At 41.2% G+C, this 15683-nt stretch overlaps 1 protein-coding gene across 1 annotated transcript in view; it reads right to left on the bottom strand.

Moving 5' to 3' along the window:
- The window catches only part of LOC117351531 (UDP-glucose 6-dehydrogenase-like), a 70393-nt gene that overhangs the window by 32086 nt on the left and 22624 nt on the right, over nt 1-15683 (bottom strand). Inside the window, exon 7 of the mRNA XM_033926913.1 lies at nt 10841-10971. Coding sequence (XP_033782804.1) covers nt 10841-10971 — 131 coding nt within the window. The remainder of the gene's footprint in view (nt 1-10840; nt 10972-15683) is intronic.

Below are 15683 nucleotides of genomic sequence, written 5' to 3'. Positions count from 1 at the left end.
CATCTATTAATTAAATTACTTTCCAATACTTTAATTTCCTTTTCCAAATCAACAAATTGTTTCGTAAACTTTTTCCTAATGTATGCTGAATATGAAATAATATTACCTCTCATGGTTGCTTTAAATGCATCCCATAATACTTCCATATTTATATCATTAGTATCATTAATTTGGAAGAATTCAATCATTTTTATTTTAAAATCTTCAGTAAAATTTGAATCTACTACCAAAGAATTATCAAATCTCCAAACCGGCTTAGAATAATCCTTTTCACCATCCTTTAACTCAATCCATACAGCACCATGATCAGATAAGAGAATAGGATCTATAATAGCTCTTATTACATTTTTCGCTAAATTATTTGAAACAAAAATATAATCAATTCTTGAAAAAGAATTATGGACCTGTGAACAAAAAGAGAATTCCCGATCATTAAAATGAAGAATACGCCATATATCTATTAAATCACAAGATTTTACCAAATTATCTAGCCCTAATGATTTCATAACTCTACTTGGATTTTTATCCATAATTGAATCCATTACAGCATTGAAATCTCCAGCCACCACTAAATTAGAAGCAGCCAGTGGCATTAAAATTAGTAGTAGGTTCTTAAAAAACTCCATCTGATTGGTATTAGGAGCGTAGATGTTAAATAAGTCCAGGGTATTATTTTCCATGCTCATTTCAATATGCACCCACCTTCCTAATGGATCCATTTCTACCATCTTAAAATCAGCTGTACATTTTTTATTAATTAAAATGGCCACTCCAGCCTTTTTCCCATTTGCTGGAGCAAAAAATACTTTTGAAATCCATCCCCCTTCCAGCTTTCTAGATTCTATTGTGGACAGATGGGTCTCTTGGATGAAATATACATCCGCCTGTTGCTTTTTAAGGAAATTTAACATTTTTTTCCTTTTAATTTGGTGATTCAGGCCATTGACATTTAAAGAGTAGAATTTAGTCTCCATCTTTCAACTCAATAAAATTCCAGCATTGACACTCCAGTTTATATAAATGAAATTAATTAGACACCATCCTTCCCATAATATCCATAAAATATAAGAATATGATATAATATCCCCTACTACACAGATATTCTTTCCCCTTACTCTTAAATATCCACCCTCCCCATATCCATCCCACCCCTCCCTTCATTATGGATAAACTTGAACCACGCATAGGATATGCAACCACTTCCACCCCCCAGGCATTTATACATTGTCTCCCACATATAAATGTACTTTTTCCCATCTTATATCTTACTACCATGACATATTTTAACTATTAACATATTTTAAATATTAACATAACCATTTATTTCATTATTTTTCCATACTTTTATATAACCCAATTTCCAAAATGGTCAAATACCACCTTTACCTTTTTATCAATTCTCTTTTAAATCTTTTAAGTTCCTCCATATTCAATATTAATAAATGAACATTTCAAAACTTTACATATTTTATAAATCCTCCTTAAGTTCATCTCATATTCCTCCCTCCTCCCACTTTCACAGCATAATATCTATATTTTTTAAAATTTATTTATGAATATGCTTCTTTAAATATATTTATATTAGAGTTCTAAACCATTTCATTCAATTTCATATTCACTACATACATACATAAAAGAAGAAATGTAACATTTTCATAAATCCTTAGCATTCCATCCATTCTATTCCAGTCTTACTTTTATATTCCACTCCTATTAATATATTTCTGTCTTCTAAACCTTTTCTTCCTTACATAGTCATTGGTTCAGAGTTATTCAGAAAGTCTTTCAACTTCCCTGGATCCTCAAAATATAGTGATTTACTCCCATAGGAAATCCTCATTTTTGCAGGGAAATATAAACCGTACTTATATCCTTTCTCTTTAAGCTGTGGTCTTAACTGAAGAAACTGCTGCCTTAATGCTGCTGTTTTCTTTGCAAAGTCAGGCAAAAATAATAATTTTGATCCTTTATATGTCAAATTTTTGTCTACTTTTGCCAACTTCAGTATTTCAAAGGCTTGCTGAAACCTTAACAGTTTAAAGATCAGCGGTCTGGGCTTTGACTGACTTTCTGACCGTTGGAAGGGAATTCTGTGTGCCCTTTCAATTTCAAGAGGTTGTTTTGAGTTCAGCTGAAAAAGTTTTGGTATTAAAGTCTCCAGAAACTTTATGGGATTATCTCCCTCCAATTTTTCCGCCAGCCCAATTATTTTTATGTTCTTCTGACGTCCACGATTCTCATAATTTTCCAGTTGTTGTTGCATCTCTGAAATGATTTTTCTTTCAGATTTAAACTGAACCTCTGTTAGTTCCAACTGTTCCATTTTTTTTTTCCAGTGTTGTCACTCTCTGGTTTGCCAATTCCAATTGCTTATTTATGTTGACAACCTCTTCCTTTACTTCCTGTATGTAATCTGTGTTCTTTTGTAGCATCTGCTGTATTTTTTCCAGCGCTATCATCACTTCTTTTTTATCAATTCTTCCTCATCCGGGAGTGCAGTCTTTGCCGGTGTCACATGATCATGCTTGACACGCTTAGCAGTGCCCACAAAAGCCGTCTCAAGTTTCGTCTGCCTTGAAGTTGCCATCCTCCGACTTTATAGTAAGTTCTTTTGATACAAGAAACTTTATTTTACAGCAAATTCTTCAGAATTAGTGCCTGGGAGAGCAGAGCAATGTGATCACACCTCCATCTTGTGCGTGTTCCAAGCCACGCCACTCTAAATAAAGTTTTAAAAAAAAGCAACTCTGGATATAACGGACTCTGGATATACAGGACTGTTTTTCCAGGTCCCTTGAAGTCCGTTATAATGAGATTATACTGTATTTAAAAACTTCCCTGACCCTCCCACCCTCCACCCTCAATAGTTAACACTTAGAACTATTTTAATATGATCAGAATCTGGAGATCCTCTTATCCACATTACCCCCCCCCCCCCCGTCCCTTTTTATAAAGCAGTAGCACGGTTTTTAGCACCCACCGCAGCAGTAACAGCTCCGATGCTCATAGAATTCCTAAGAGTGTCAGAGCTATTATCGCCGTAGTCGGAACTAAAAACCGTGCTACTGTTTTGTAAAAGGGGTGGTAAATTTAATCTGCCATTTGGACGCTTAGTCTCTCAGTCTTCCAAGGTCCTTCTGCAATTTCTCACAATCCACATGCAGTTGAACAACGTGCAACAATTTTGAGTCATCTGCAAATCTGATGACCTCATTCGTTGTTCCCAGTTCCAGATCATTTGTAAATATGTTAAAAAGCACCAGTCCCATGGCTCGGCTACTTACTGGTTAGTTGGAGGAGGAGTTGCAGTGAGGGAGGTGAAAGTTTCTGCTTTCGATCGGGAAAGGGGGGGGGCAAGAGAGATAAGGGATTTTAACTAGGGTCCTAGAATGTACATGGTTTAAATGATACTGGGAAATGCACTATTATTGATAAAGAATTAATTGTGACAATACTGCTTTTACAGGAGATGCATTTATTTATTCAGTTTTCTATACAGTTCTCCCAGGGGAGCTCAGAACAGTTTACCATATATATATTAAAAAGTTAATAAACTTGAAACTTGAACTTGATACTCGAATATAAACTGAGATTTTGAGGCCCGAAAATTGGCCCCAAAATGGGGGTCTCTGCTTATATTCGGACCAGTGGCCACCCGCCCCCCTCCTGGCCTTGTTGCAGGCCTCCGCCAGACCCTGCATGCACCCTGTCCCCCCTTCCTGCCCTGTCCATTGTACCTCCTCTCTGCCATTATCCTGCATGCCGCTGCGCCTTCTGTATGACACGGGTACCTGGAAACCCTGGTGGTCTAGAGGTGTAGCAGGCGGGAGCACACTTTGGGTGCTGCTGTTCAGCACTGAGCGGCTTCCTGAATGGCTCTTGCAAATTCTCGTGAGACTCATAGAAACATAGAAAATGGTGGCAGAAAAGGGCCATAGCCCATCGAGTCTGCCCCTGCCAATTATCCGTCCCCCCTGAATTTACTCCCTTAAAGATCCCACGTGAGCATCCCATTTTCTCTTAAAATCCGTCACGTTGCTGGCCTCACCGCAGCCATTCAGGAAGCCACTCAGTACCGAGCAACAGCGCCCAAAGCACATTCCTGCTCAGTACTGCTGAACCGCCAGAACTCAGAAAACACTGGAATTATTACATAAGGTGCACCCTGATTTGGGGGGAATTGAGGTGGGTCTCCGCTGAGCTCCATCAGTTACATGTAGAGTTTTTCCACAGAAAATTAAATCACACATTTTTTAAATTTGGGGACCATTCTGGGACAATGCTGGCTAGACATCTGAGATTGCATCAAATATTTCAAATGATTAAGGGGAGGCAGTGGCGTAGTAAGGGTGAGTGGCGGCCAAGGCGACAGTGCCCCTCCCCCATGAACCCCCTTCCCTTTCCCAGTACCTTTTAACTTCTTCGGCATGAGCACCATGTCCACATCAGTGTAGACTCGCCCTTTGACGTCACTTCCTAGGTGCAGGTCCCGGAAGTGACGTCAGAGAGAGCGCTGATGTTGAAGCGGGTGGCAACCTCATGTGGAAGTTAAAAAAATGGACAGGGAGAGGAGGAAGTGACATCACAACCCGATATGGCTGCATAATTTGAGCGCTCCATGTAGCTGCTTGATAAATTGATTGATTTTGGAGCTCTCATTGTCTCTGTGACTCGGGAGTGTGCAGGTTGGGAGCGTTATTAATTTCGGAAGATGGCCACGCGAAAAAAGCTGGAGAAATTTTGTTTCCCTGCGGAGACGGGGGAGAAAGTTGATGCGGCGCCTGGGCCTAGTTCGGCTGATAAAACTAAACCGATGATGCCCGTTTTGTAGGGGATGGAAGAGGAAGGCCAGGCTTCGGTGGTGGGTGATAGCGCAGTGGCTTCTATATCGGCAGCACCCCCGTGGTTCCAGGAGCTTCGGCAGGAGATGTTGGGGGTTCGCCAAGATGTCAAATCGGCACTGGTGGAGATTAAGGTAGAGGTGCTTGGCAGCCTCCGAGGATCAGGTGGCAAAGATGGCCGCGGAGGTGGCGGAACAAAAATTGTCTGTGAACTCCCATGACTCTCTCAAGGAATTACAAATGCATGTGGAAGATTTGGAAAATTGATCCCGGAGGTGCAACATTCGTTTTAAAGGGATCTCGGAAATGGAGGAATATCGGGACAGTGTAGCTGTGGTGCGGGACCTTTGCGGTTCGTTATTGGGACTCACTGATGTGGCAGAGAAAAGTTGGATGCATTTACAGAGAGCTCATCGCAGTGTGGGAACCCTGAGAGGAGCGAATGTGCGAGACATAATTGCTTGTTTTGGAGATTATGGTACCAAGGAGCGCATTATGGCTAAGGCATGGGGGTCCCCGGATTGGCGCTGGAAGGGGATCAAAGTGGGCATTTTCCAGGACTTGGCTTGGGCCACACTTCAGAAGCGACAGGCCTTTCGTGATGTGACCCACCTGCTGAGGGCTGAGGGACATAGATATCGATGGTTGTTTCCATTTGGTATTTGGCTCACTATCAACGGGACTTCGCGGAAGGTGCATACGGTGAAGGAGGCATGGAAGGTGCTCCAGGAATTGGGATGCCGTAATATTCCGGGGCCGGAACAGGGGCCCTCCACTTCCAATGTTACCTGAGAGAGGACTTGGACTTGGATTGTAGTACTTTCAAGTTGCTTGGCCGATATCCGAGGCCAGGATGGTGGACTTTTTTCCTTTTTCTCTCTCAGTCTTCTTGGCAGTGTTTGGATTTTGGTTATGTGTGATTTGCGGGGTGGGTAAGGGAGTGAGTTTGTATGGTATGTATTCGGTGTATGAGAGTATGGATGAGTCTGGGGAGCAGTTGGGTGTGTGCTTCATTTCTTCCGGTATGACTGGTCATGGAAGAACTAGACCAATATTGACTGGGGGAAGGGTACAGGGGGGTAAATGGGGATTTGGGAGTGGGGGCTCCACTAATGATAACTCTGTAGTTGCCTTTCAGCTGGGTTCTTGGAATGTGAATGGGGTTAATAACCCGGGGAAGCGTAGTATTGTGTTGAAAGAAGTGTTGCGTTTGAAGTGGGATGTGGCTTTGTTGCAAGAGACACATTTGAGGGGTAGGGATGCTCATTTGTTGAATCACCCTGATTTTGAGCGAGCATTTACACATCAGGAAGGGGGGGGGGAGAGGAAAAAAGGGGGGCTGGCGATTTTGATCCGTAAAGGTGTGGGGCTGGGTATTGATGGGGAATATCGGGATAAGGCAGGTAGGTGCTTGGCTATACAGGGCTCTTATCAGGGGAAGTCCTTTACTATTGTCAACATTTATGGTCCCAATTCTCAACAGGCTGCTTATTATCATTCTTTGGAGGTGCCTTTGCTGGAATTTGTGCGGGGAGTCATCTTTGTAGGGGTTGATTTTAATGTGTCCCTTAATGCTCTTTTGGATCATTCTGGGGGGTCGGGATATGCTAAGTCTCATCGGAAAGCTTTTTAGGATTTAATGTTTAAGTTGAATCTTTTTGACTGTTGGAGAACTACACATCCTACACAGAGGAATTATACTTTTTATTCCCATGCTAATAGAAGTTATACCAGGTTGGATAGTATATGGGCTCATCAGAATTTGTGGGGGGACATGGGGGAGGCAGAAATTGAGGGTATTCAGATATCTGATCATACTCCAGTTTGGGTGTCCTGGAAGGGGGTTGGAAAGCAGAAAGGGCGTACTTTTTGGAGATTAAATGAATCGTTGTTGGGGGATCCCAAGGTGCTGGAGAAGGTTCAATTTATCATTGAACGGTATTTGGTAGGAGATGGGATTCTTTGGGATGCCCTGAAGGAAGTTGTGCAGGGAGTATTGATTAAACGGGGGGCGAGGAAAAAGAGATGTAGAGGGGAACGGACCTTATATTTCAAGTTTCAAGTTTAATCAAGTTTGATGAATCGCTTATTACATACTAAGCGATTAACAATAAAATATAAATTGTATAGTTTTTAAAAAAGGGGAAAAACACACTGACAAAACAAACATACTCAGGCACATGTGGAAAGGAAAAAGGAGGGAAAAAGTTACAAAATTGTTGTTCTTCAGATGAGAAGAAAGGAAAAGCCAAGTAAAGGAAAAACATGAGGTTTGGGGTAAAATTATTAGGAAAACTTTTTGTTTAAAGATTAAAAGAAGCTTTAAAAAGAAAAGTTTTTAAATGGGTTTTGAATATTTTGAGATCTTTTGTTTCTCTTATATATAAAGGTAGAGAATTCCAGGTAAGAGGGGCCATTACTGAGAATATATCATGATGTCTGGTTCCAATAACTTTTAAAGAAGGAACCATAAGCAACCCTTGAGTTGTGGAATGAAGAGAACGAGTCGTGTTGTATGGAATTAGGGAATTGAGGGAAGAGTTGTTGCGCTTGGAGTTATCTCATAAGGACACATTGGATCCAGCAGTGGACTGTAAATTGAGGGATGTATGTCGAGAATTACAGCAATTTCAGTTGGAGGATGTCGCTTTTATGAGAGCCAGATTGAAACAGAGTCTTTTTGAATATGAAAACAAATCTGGGGCTCAGTTGGCGAGATTCCTGTGCAATCAGTCCATAAGATCCAGGAAATTAAAGGGAGTGGTGGGAGGATCTCGCACACAGATTCAGATATACAGACCTGTTTTTTTAATTATGATGCTGATTTATATAAAGGGGTGCCTAGACCATTGGGGACCATCTGGGTGATTTTTTGGATGGCTTTGGCCTTACCCAGGGTGTCCCAGCTGGAATATGATAGATTGGAGGAGCCATTTTCTGAGTCCGAGGTGCGAGGAGTGATCAGAGGCTTAAAGCCTGGAAAGGCGCCTGGACTCGATGGGTTTTCTGGTCTGTTTTATAAAAAGTTCCAGGACACACTGAGTGCCTTATTGGCTAGAGTGGCGAATGGGGTTCGTACTGGTAGCCCGTTATCGGGCTCTTTGGGTGATGCCACTATTACTGTCTTACCTAAGCTGGGAAAGGAGGCGATGAATTGTGGGGTTATCTCCCTTTTCAATATAGATGTTAAGATTATAGCTAAGGTGTTGGCTCTGCGGTTGGTTCGTGTTTTGCCCCAGCTTATTCAGGTAGACCAGGCGGGATTTATACATTGGCGTCAAGTGCGCGATAATGTGCAATATACTTTGCATGTGATGTGGGAGGCCCAGCGATTACAGGGGGAATAGCAGAACTGTCTATTGACGCGGAGAAGGCCTTTGATAGGGCCATTTGGGATTTTCTTTGGGACATTATATCTAGGCCCAGGGGTGGTTGGGTGATTCTCCGGGGGAGGGGGGGGTCGGGAACAAGTGGAAAATTTATGGTTATTATTGGGGAGGGTACCTCGCCCGATTTCTGTCCTGTATTTTTTTCTTCGGGGCTGGATTAAATTTATTTTTTCTTATCGGGATACGTAGGAGGTAGATTTAGGGTTTAGACTGTCGGAGAGTCAATGGGACATAATATGTTCTGAAATACGTAAAGTGTCAGTGTGCGTGTTGGTTCAGGAGAATGCATATAAAATTGTATCTTGCTGGTACTATACTCTGGCTCATTTACATGTTATGTTTCCTACTGTATCCGATATTTGTTGGAGATGTGGGGAAGGGGGAGGGACCTTTTTCCATGTCTGGTGGGATTGTGCTAGGGTCAGACCCTATAGGGTTATGATTACTGGATTTTTGACTGCCTGGTTGGGAGAGTTGGTTTTGCTTACTCCACAGACTTGTTTATTGGGTCTTACTAACTTGAGGGATGTCTGGTGGCGTAGAAAACTCCTTCGTTTGGGTTTTTCTGCAGCCAAATGTTTGTTAGCCTCTTATTGGAAAAAAACAGTGGTGCCTACCGAAGGGGACTGGAAGGACAGGGTGGGGTCTTTATTGCATATGGAATGTGTAACTGCTAAACAACATGGATATTTTGATGTGCATCACAGAGATTGGGATTTGATTTTTGGCAAGCTTAGGGGTTGAGTATTGGTGGATTTTTGAACGGGGAGGGAGGGGGGTGTTGGATGTTTTTTTTTGCAGGGGAGGAACAAGTGGATGGGTGGGGGTTGGAGGGAGGGGGGTGCGATTTGGGGAGGTTTGGTTCTTGTATTGTTGAGGGGGGGAGGTTTTTGCTGGGGGTATTTTGTCATTTATTGGGAAGGGAATTTTTGGTGGGAGTGCTGTGGGTGGTAGACCTTGTATTTTGATTGTACTTTTTGTATACTTTTTGCTGGTCCCGACTGGGATGTTTGTTGATTTTGTTCAATTTTTTTCAATAAAAAAACTTTCTTGATAGAAAAAAAAAAAAAAATGTACAGGGAAAGGCAAGGGGCATGTGGCAAGGAGAGGTATGGTGGGGGGCTGAGAGGAAGAGGGGTGCTGCACCTTTAGGAGGCCCACCCCCCAGGGCAGATGGCCCTCCCTTACTATGTCACTGAAGGAAGGTGTGATAAGATTTACTGTGCTGATAGTGGTATACAGGCCCAATTTTTATGTTTTTATCAAAAACTATATGTATCTAGGAGAATGGCAGACATGACAGCTACTCAGTGTTCTTTGGAAGCTAGTCACACATTTCATTCCCAGAGGTTAAGATAGCTACTAAGAATTTAAAAATCGTGGAAAGCTCCAGGTGTAGATGGCTTTTTGGCCCCCTTCTATAAGACTTTCTCTAGAGAAATAACTCCTTTGCTTATGAGGGTAGATAATAGCTTGCTTCTGTAAGCTCCTATCCTCAATAAGAGAGGCAGGTATCTCTTACTGTTAAACCTGAAAGGATCGACAGGGATGCTCCTTGTCCCCCCTGCTTTTTGCCATCTCGGTAGAACCCCTAGCACAAAAAATTCAAATGAATCTAGACATTGCAGATTTGAAGGTGGTAGAGAGTGTGAATAAGATTGATTTAGAGCAGACTTGTCATCTGCAAGTAGAGCAATCATCCAGATTTTTCTTTGCAGATTACATTGAAAGAACTAAATGACTGACAATGGAGTCTTTGGTAGAATTTGAAGTAAATTTTGCTAAAATTTTGAAATGTTGGGGATAACCCTTAAACTTGTAGAAGATGACCACTATGGCACGGACTGGCACACAGCAACAATATAGGCCCTGGCCTGCTTCCCCAAATGGGAGGAAGACCCTGTACTGGTGGGCTTACCATAAAATATAATAGTCAGAATGGCAAAACAGGTCACTATTTAGCTTTGACTGCCTTTCTACCTGTTTAACCAGCAATTTCAAAATGGTGGGACTTAAAGGGGCGAGCCTTGTTTTTCTTGGCTGTGCTTTGTGTGTAACAAAGGCAGTGTTCTATGCACTGAGTTCTGACTGGGCTCAGCACAGTTGCTGGATTCTTGATTATAATAATAATAATAATAATTTTATTTCTTATATACCGCTGTACCGTGAAGTTCTAAGCGGTTTACAGTAGAAACAGAAGAAATGCAATAAGTAAGATTATGCCAGTCAAGAGTTACATTGGTCAGCCCTAACCAACTTAATAGAAGTGTTTTTGCAGGTTTTAACTGGCTGGTGAGGGTCGGACTTGTGATATCATTTATGACAGAACTTTCTATTTAGATAGGTGAAAGGTCACTTCTGCTATTTAGGAGTCCAAATCACACTTCACATTAAAACATTTACTGTGGATTTCTGTACTGTTTATGAGAAGATTTATTCAATCTATTTCCAACCCTTTTATGAGTTGTCTCATAAATGTTTGGAGCTCAGTGAGGACAAGTCTTTGGTTTTTTTTTAATCCATTCGAATCCATTCTTTGATTTTTTCGAATCCATTCATTTTGAATCCACTTTTCTGGGGGCACAGTATTGGGGTGCTTGACTGAGTTACCTGGTGTCGCCGGTGTCCTTCTTGAAGGCAAAGCCCAAGATTGCAATCTTCTTATCGGTGATCGTGTTAAAGAGACATCTGACGATGTGAGAGGTAAATCTCCTGCGCTGGTATTCATTGATCTCAACCACCTGAGAAAAGATCCAGATTGCATTATCCATCTTGTCATTACTGGGTTTCAAACCCCTCCTACAATGAATTTTGCACAAACAATACAGAACTCACCTGGAGTATTGCGTTCAATTCTGTCTGTTTCTACTTGTCCTGATTTGTTTTAACATTTTATGTATGTAACCGTTTTGATATAAAATGGTATAGAAATGTTTAAAATAAATAAATAAATAAATAAATTCTGGTCTCCTTATCTCAGGAAAGATATAGCGGCACTAGAAAAGGTTCAAAGAAGAGCAACCAAGATGATAAAGGGGATGGAACTCCTCTCGTATGAGGAAAGACTAAAAAGGTTAAGGCTCTTCAGCTTGGAAAAGAGACGGCTGAGGGGGGAGATATGATTGGTTACCAGTCACCCACCGAGTATCTTATAAAATATGCCTGCTTACATACAAAACTCTTCTTTTCAAAACCCCAGCATTCATTCACAAATATTTGATTCCATATACTACTAATCGAACATTAAGATCCACAGAACAACATCTGCTATCGGTCCCCTCTCTTAAATTCATTAATACTCGACGACAAGTTATCTTTTCTGTTTCAGCTCCCCAAATCTGGAATTCTCTCCCTATCTATCTAAGGGAAGAAACAAACATAGAAAAATTCAAAGGTAACCTGAAGAATTTTCTCTTTAAAGATGCCTTTTCTATTTAACCCTTTCTACACAAATTATTAACAATTCTTTTACCTCTAATCTTTTACTGAAATATTCAGTTTTTTCCCTTCCTCATGTATTTTCCTTACCTGTTTTTTCCTTCTTTAACATATATTGTAACTTTTACCCCTCCTTTTCCTTATGTATCATGTTTTGTTTCGTTTTGTATTTTTTTTTGTCAATAATGTGTTCAGTCTCATTTAGTATATTATTCCCCTTTTTTATTGTAATTTTTAATAACATGTACATCGCTTAGAATGTAGATTAAGCGATTAATCAAATTTTTAATAAACTTAATAAACTTGATTGAAGTCTACAAAATCCTGAGTGGAGTCGAACGGGTACAAGTGGATTGATTTTTCATTCCGTCAAAAATTTCAAAGACACTCGATGAAGTTACAGGGAAATACTTTTAAAACCAATAAGAGGAAATATTTTTTTCGCTCAGAGAATAGTTAAGCTCTGGAACGCGTTATCAGAGGTTGTGGTAAAAGCAGATAGCGTAGCTGGTTTTAAGAAAGGTTTGGACAAGTTCTTGGAGGAAAAGTCCATAGTCTGTTATTAAGACATGGGGAAGCCTCTGCTTGCCCTTGATTGGTAGCATGGAATATTGCTACACCTTGGGTTTTGGCCAGGTACTAATGACCTGGATTGGCCACCGGGAGAACGGGCTACTGGGCTTGATGGACCATTGGTCTGACCTAGTAAAGTTATTCTTATGTTCTTTTGCATTTTACCAATGTACACAGACTATGAAGTTGTTTGATATCTCCTACTGAGGGCTATACTGTGCTAGAAGAAAACAGATCTGCTCAGTGGTAGTGTCACAAACTCAGAAGTGCAAGTGCTCTCCATGACATTAAGGGCCTGATTCTATGAATTAGGCAATGCTAGGTACCCTTATCGGCGATGCCTAGCCGAAATCTGCATGCAAGTTAATTTTTCTTAATTTATCTGACGTGGTAATTGACCAGGCCATTAAAACTAATTTTAAAAAAATATATAAAACATGATTAAAGTTGCACACCAAATTCTTCGCGGTACCTAGCAATGCGTAAGTCGAGGCATCTACCGAAGCCTAACTGAAAAGTAGTCATGGTAGGGGCAGAGAATAGGCATCGTATGACTTAGGAGTCATTAGGCATTTGTGTTAGACATCAGTAAATTAGGTCAGGAAAATCCTGGCCTAATATACTGGTGCCTACCACCAGTGGTGTACCTAGCATACATGACACCTGGGCCCCATCATTTTTTAACACCCCCGTCATCTATAGGAAAAACATGATTTTTAGTAACAATCCACATATCACACAAGAAGAGTGTACCAAGAAAAAGGCAACATCTTACATACTGCAGTGAACATCAATACACCCATTGTAAATCTAAATCTCGGAGAAACTGGAAGGGGAGAAGTTTAGAACAAATGCCAGGAGGTTCTTCTTCACACAGAGGGTTGTGGACACATGGAACGCGCTCTCAGAGGCAGTGGTCTGGCAGAGTATGCTACAGGGATTCAAAGAGGGATTGGATGGATTCCTGAAGGATAGGGGGATTGAGGGATACAGATAAGGGTAGATAAGAATATGGAAAGAGTATAGATAAAAACAAGGGGGCTATAGGGCTAAATCAAGATAACATGACAGGTCATGGTCCTGATGGGCCGCCGCGGGTGCGGACTGCTGGGCACGATGGACCTCTGGTCTGACCCAGCGGAGGCAAATTCTTATGTTCTTAAACAGGCCAGACTAGTACAGATCGATCCTGCACAGTCAATGATAACATGTCTTTCGTACACACAGAACACAGGAAACATTTTCGCCAAGTATGGAATATGTAATCACAAACTACTCCTCCCCCTTTTTACAAAATCGTAGCGCACTTTTTAGCATTGGCTACAACATAACGCTTTGAAGCTCATAGAATTCCTATGAGCGTCAGAGCTAATATCGCCGCAGCCGGTGATAAAAAAGTCTGCCCCTGCCCCCTCTCTCCTCCCCACTTCTATAAAGTAAGGGCCGTTTTGAGTCCAAAAGGGGTGAAGGAGAGCCGACATTTGGGCCATGACATCAATAACGTTTCTCGTCTTTCATTCCTACCAGAACATCTGGCCTTGATCACACATGCAGAACATAGATCAACCCTATGCAAATACAGGAAAACAAATTAAAAGTCCTAATATATACAAACAAAACCCTAATGCCAGACTCTGTATGCATGTAGTACAACATAGAGCTTTTTGGACCCCAGTTAGATTGCAAAAGTTAAATAGTTCTTTGTCTAATAGATGCTGGCATTGTAATCTGGATATAGGGACTTTAGATCATCTTTTGTTCTATTGTCCCCATATCTTAGCCTTTTGGAACTCAATCTGGGATCAAGTAAATTGTTTATTGGAAAATCACGTAGCATTAACTTATGATACTGTACTTTTTGGTATGTCTATGAGAAAAAAGAGTCAGATATCAATGTGTAATAACAAACTTTTATTGATTTTGACCGGAGTAGCCATTCAACATATTACTAATAACTGGAAAGACCATAGTAGGCTCAATTTTAAATTTTGGTGGAATTCAGTTTGCCACATATACAGAATGGAAAGATCAATAGCGGTGCAAAATGGAAATTATAAAAACTTCATTAAAATTTGGGAACCATTAACGTCCTTTTGTCATGATTGATGCCATTTTCCTAATATTTCTATATTTAATATGTAAGATAAGGGTGGGGTGGGGGGAGGGTTTCTATTACATGAAAAATAAAAATTACTAAAAGGATTTCAGGATGGGAGAGGGAGGGTTATATTTACAACTATAAGTTATAATGATAAGATGTACAAGTGGTTAAATCTATGTTATTGTGTTGCAATTTTTGTACACTTGATGAAAGTTTTAAAATGAATAAAGAATTATATAAAAATAAAAAACAATTACTGGTGAAATGTTGTATGGCGACTCCTGCCATAATCAATAAAAGTTTATTGTTGCTTGATGAAAAAAAAAAAAAAAAAAACCCAACATATTTCAATCATTAAGCTGAAAATAAAATCATTTATCCTGCCTTTGTTGTCCATCTCTCTCCTTCCTTTTCGTGGTTTGTTATCTCCTCTTCTCTCCTTCTCATTCCTCCTCCTATTGCCTACCATGGTCTGGCATTTCTGTCCTCCCCTTCCCCAGAGGTCTCTCATCTTTCTTTTTTCCCTCTCCATCCTCTCGGTCCAGCATTTCTCTAATGCCCCATCCCCCCCATGCCCAATCTAGAACTTTGTAATTAATACCCCCAACCCAGCCCTGCTTTGTACTTAACCCCCCCAAAAAAACAAACAAACCCTATAAACAGTTAGTTCAGGCCCAGCATGTTCTCACTTCTTTCCTGTCCAATCCGATGTCCCTTTATCTTCCATCAAGCTGAAAACAATGCTGGCCTCAGCAGTGATTCGGCTCCCCTTCCTGCTTTCCGTATGCCGTGGTCCACCTTGGCGGAAACAGGAAGTTGTGTCATCGTCAGATGCGGAAAGCAGGAGGGGGAGCCACAGGCAACGTAGCTGAATCATTGCCGAGGCCGGCAGTGATTTCAGCTTGACAGAAGGTAAAGGGACATCGGACCGGACAGGATAGAAGGGTTGTGAGAAGGGGAAGTTCCTGGATCATAACTCAAAGGCCGGGAACACCCCCCCTCATGCTTGCACCCGGGCCAGTCTGCCCCTCCTGCCCCACCCTTGGTACGCCACTGCCTACCACTAGGACTCCTAGCAACACCTAAGCCCACTTAAGTGCTGCTAGGCATAATTCTGTAAACAGCGCCTAGCAGTTGACTGACAACTGCACCTAGGAGTTAGGTGCTGTTTATGAAACTAGGCCCTAAACGGGCATTCTGCTAGTCATAACTGCCTCTGCAGCCACATTTTTCACTGACCATGTGGACGTTTATCCAGGGATTATACTGAACATATATAAGCCATATATAAATAGGGTTTGATAGAGGGTAGTTAGTGAACCTGGCATTTTGATCTGTGTG

Source organism: Geotrypetes seraphini, chromosome 18 (assembly GCF_902459505.1).
Source record: "Geotrypetes seraphini chromosome 18, aGeoSer1.1, whole genome shotgun sequence".
In the NCBI taxonomy this organism is placed as follows: Eukaryota; Metazoa; Chordata; class Amphibia; order Gymnophiona; family Dermophiidae; genus Geotrypetes; species Geotrypetes seraphini.
This window is presented reverse-complemented; position numbering and strand designations above follow the sequence as displayed.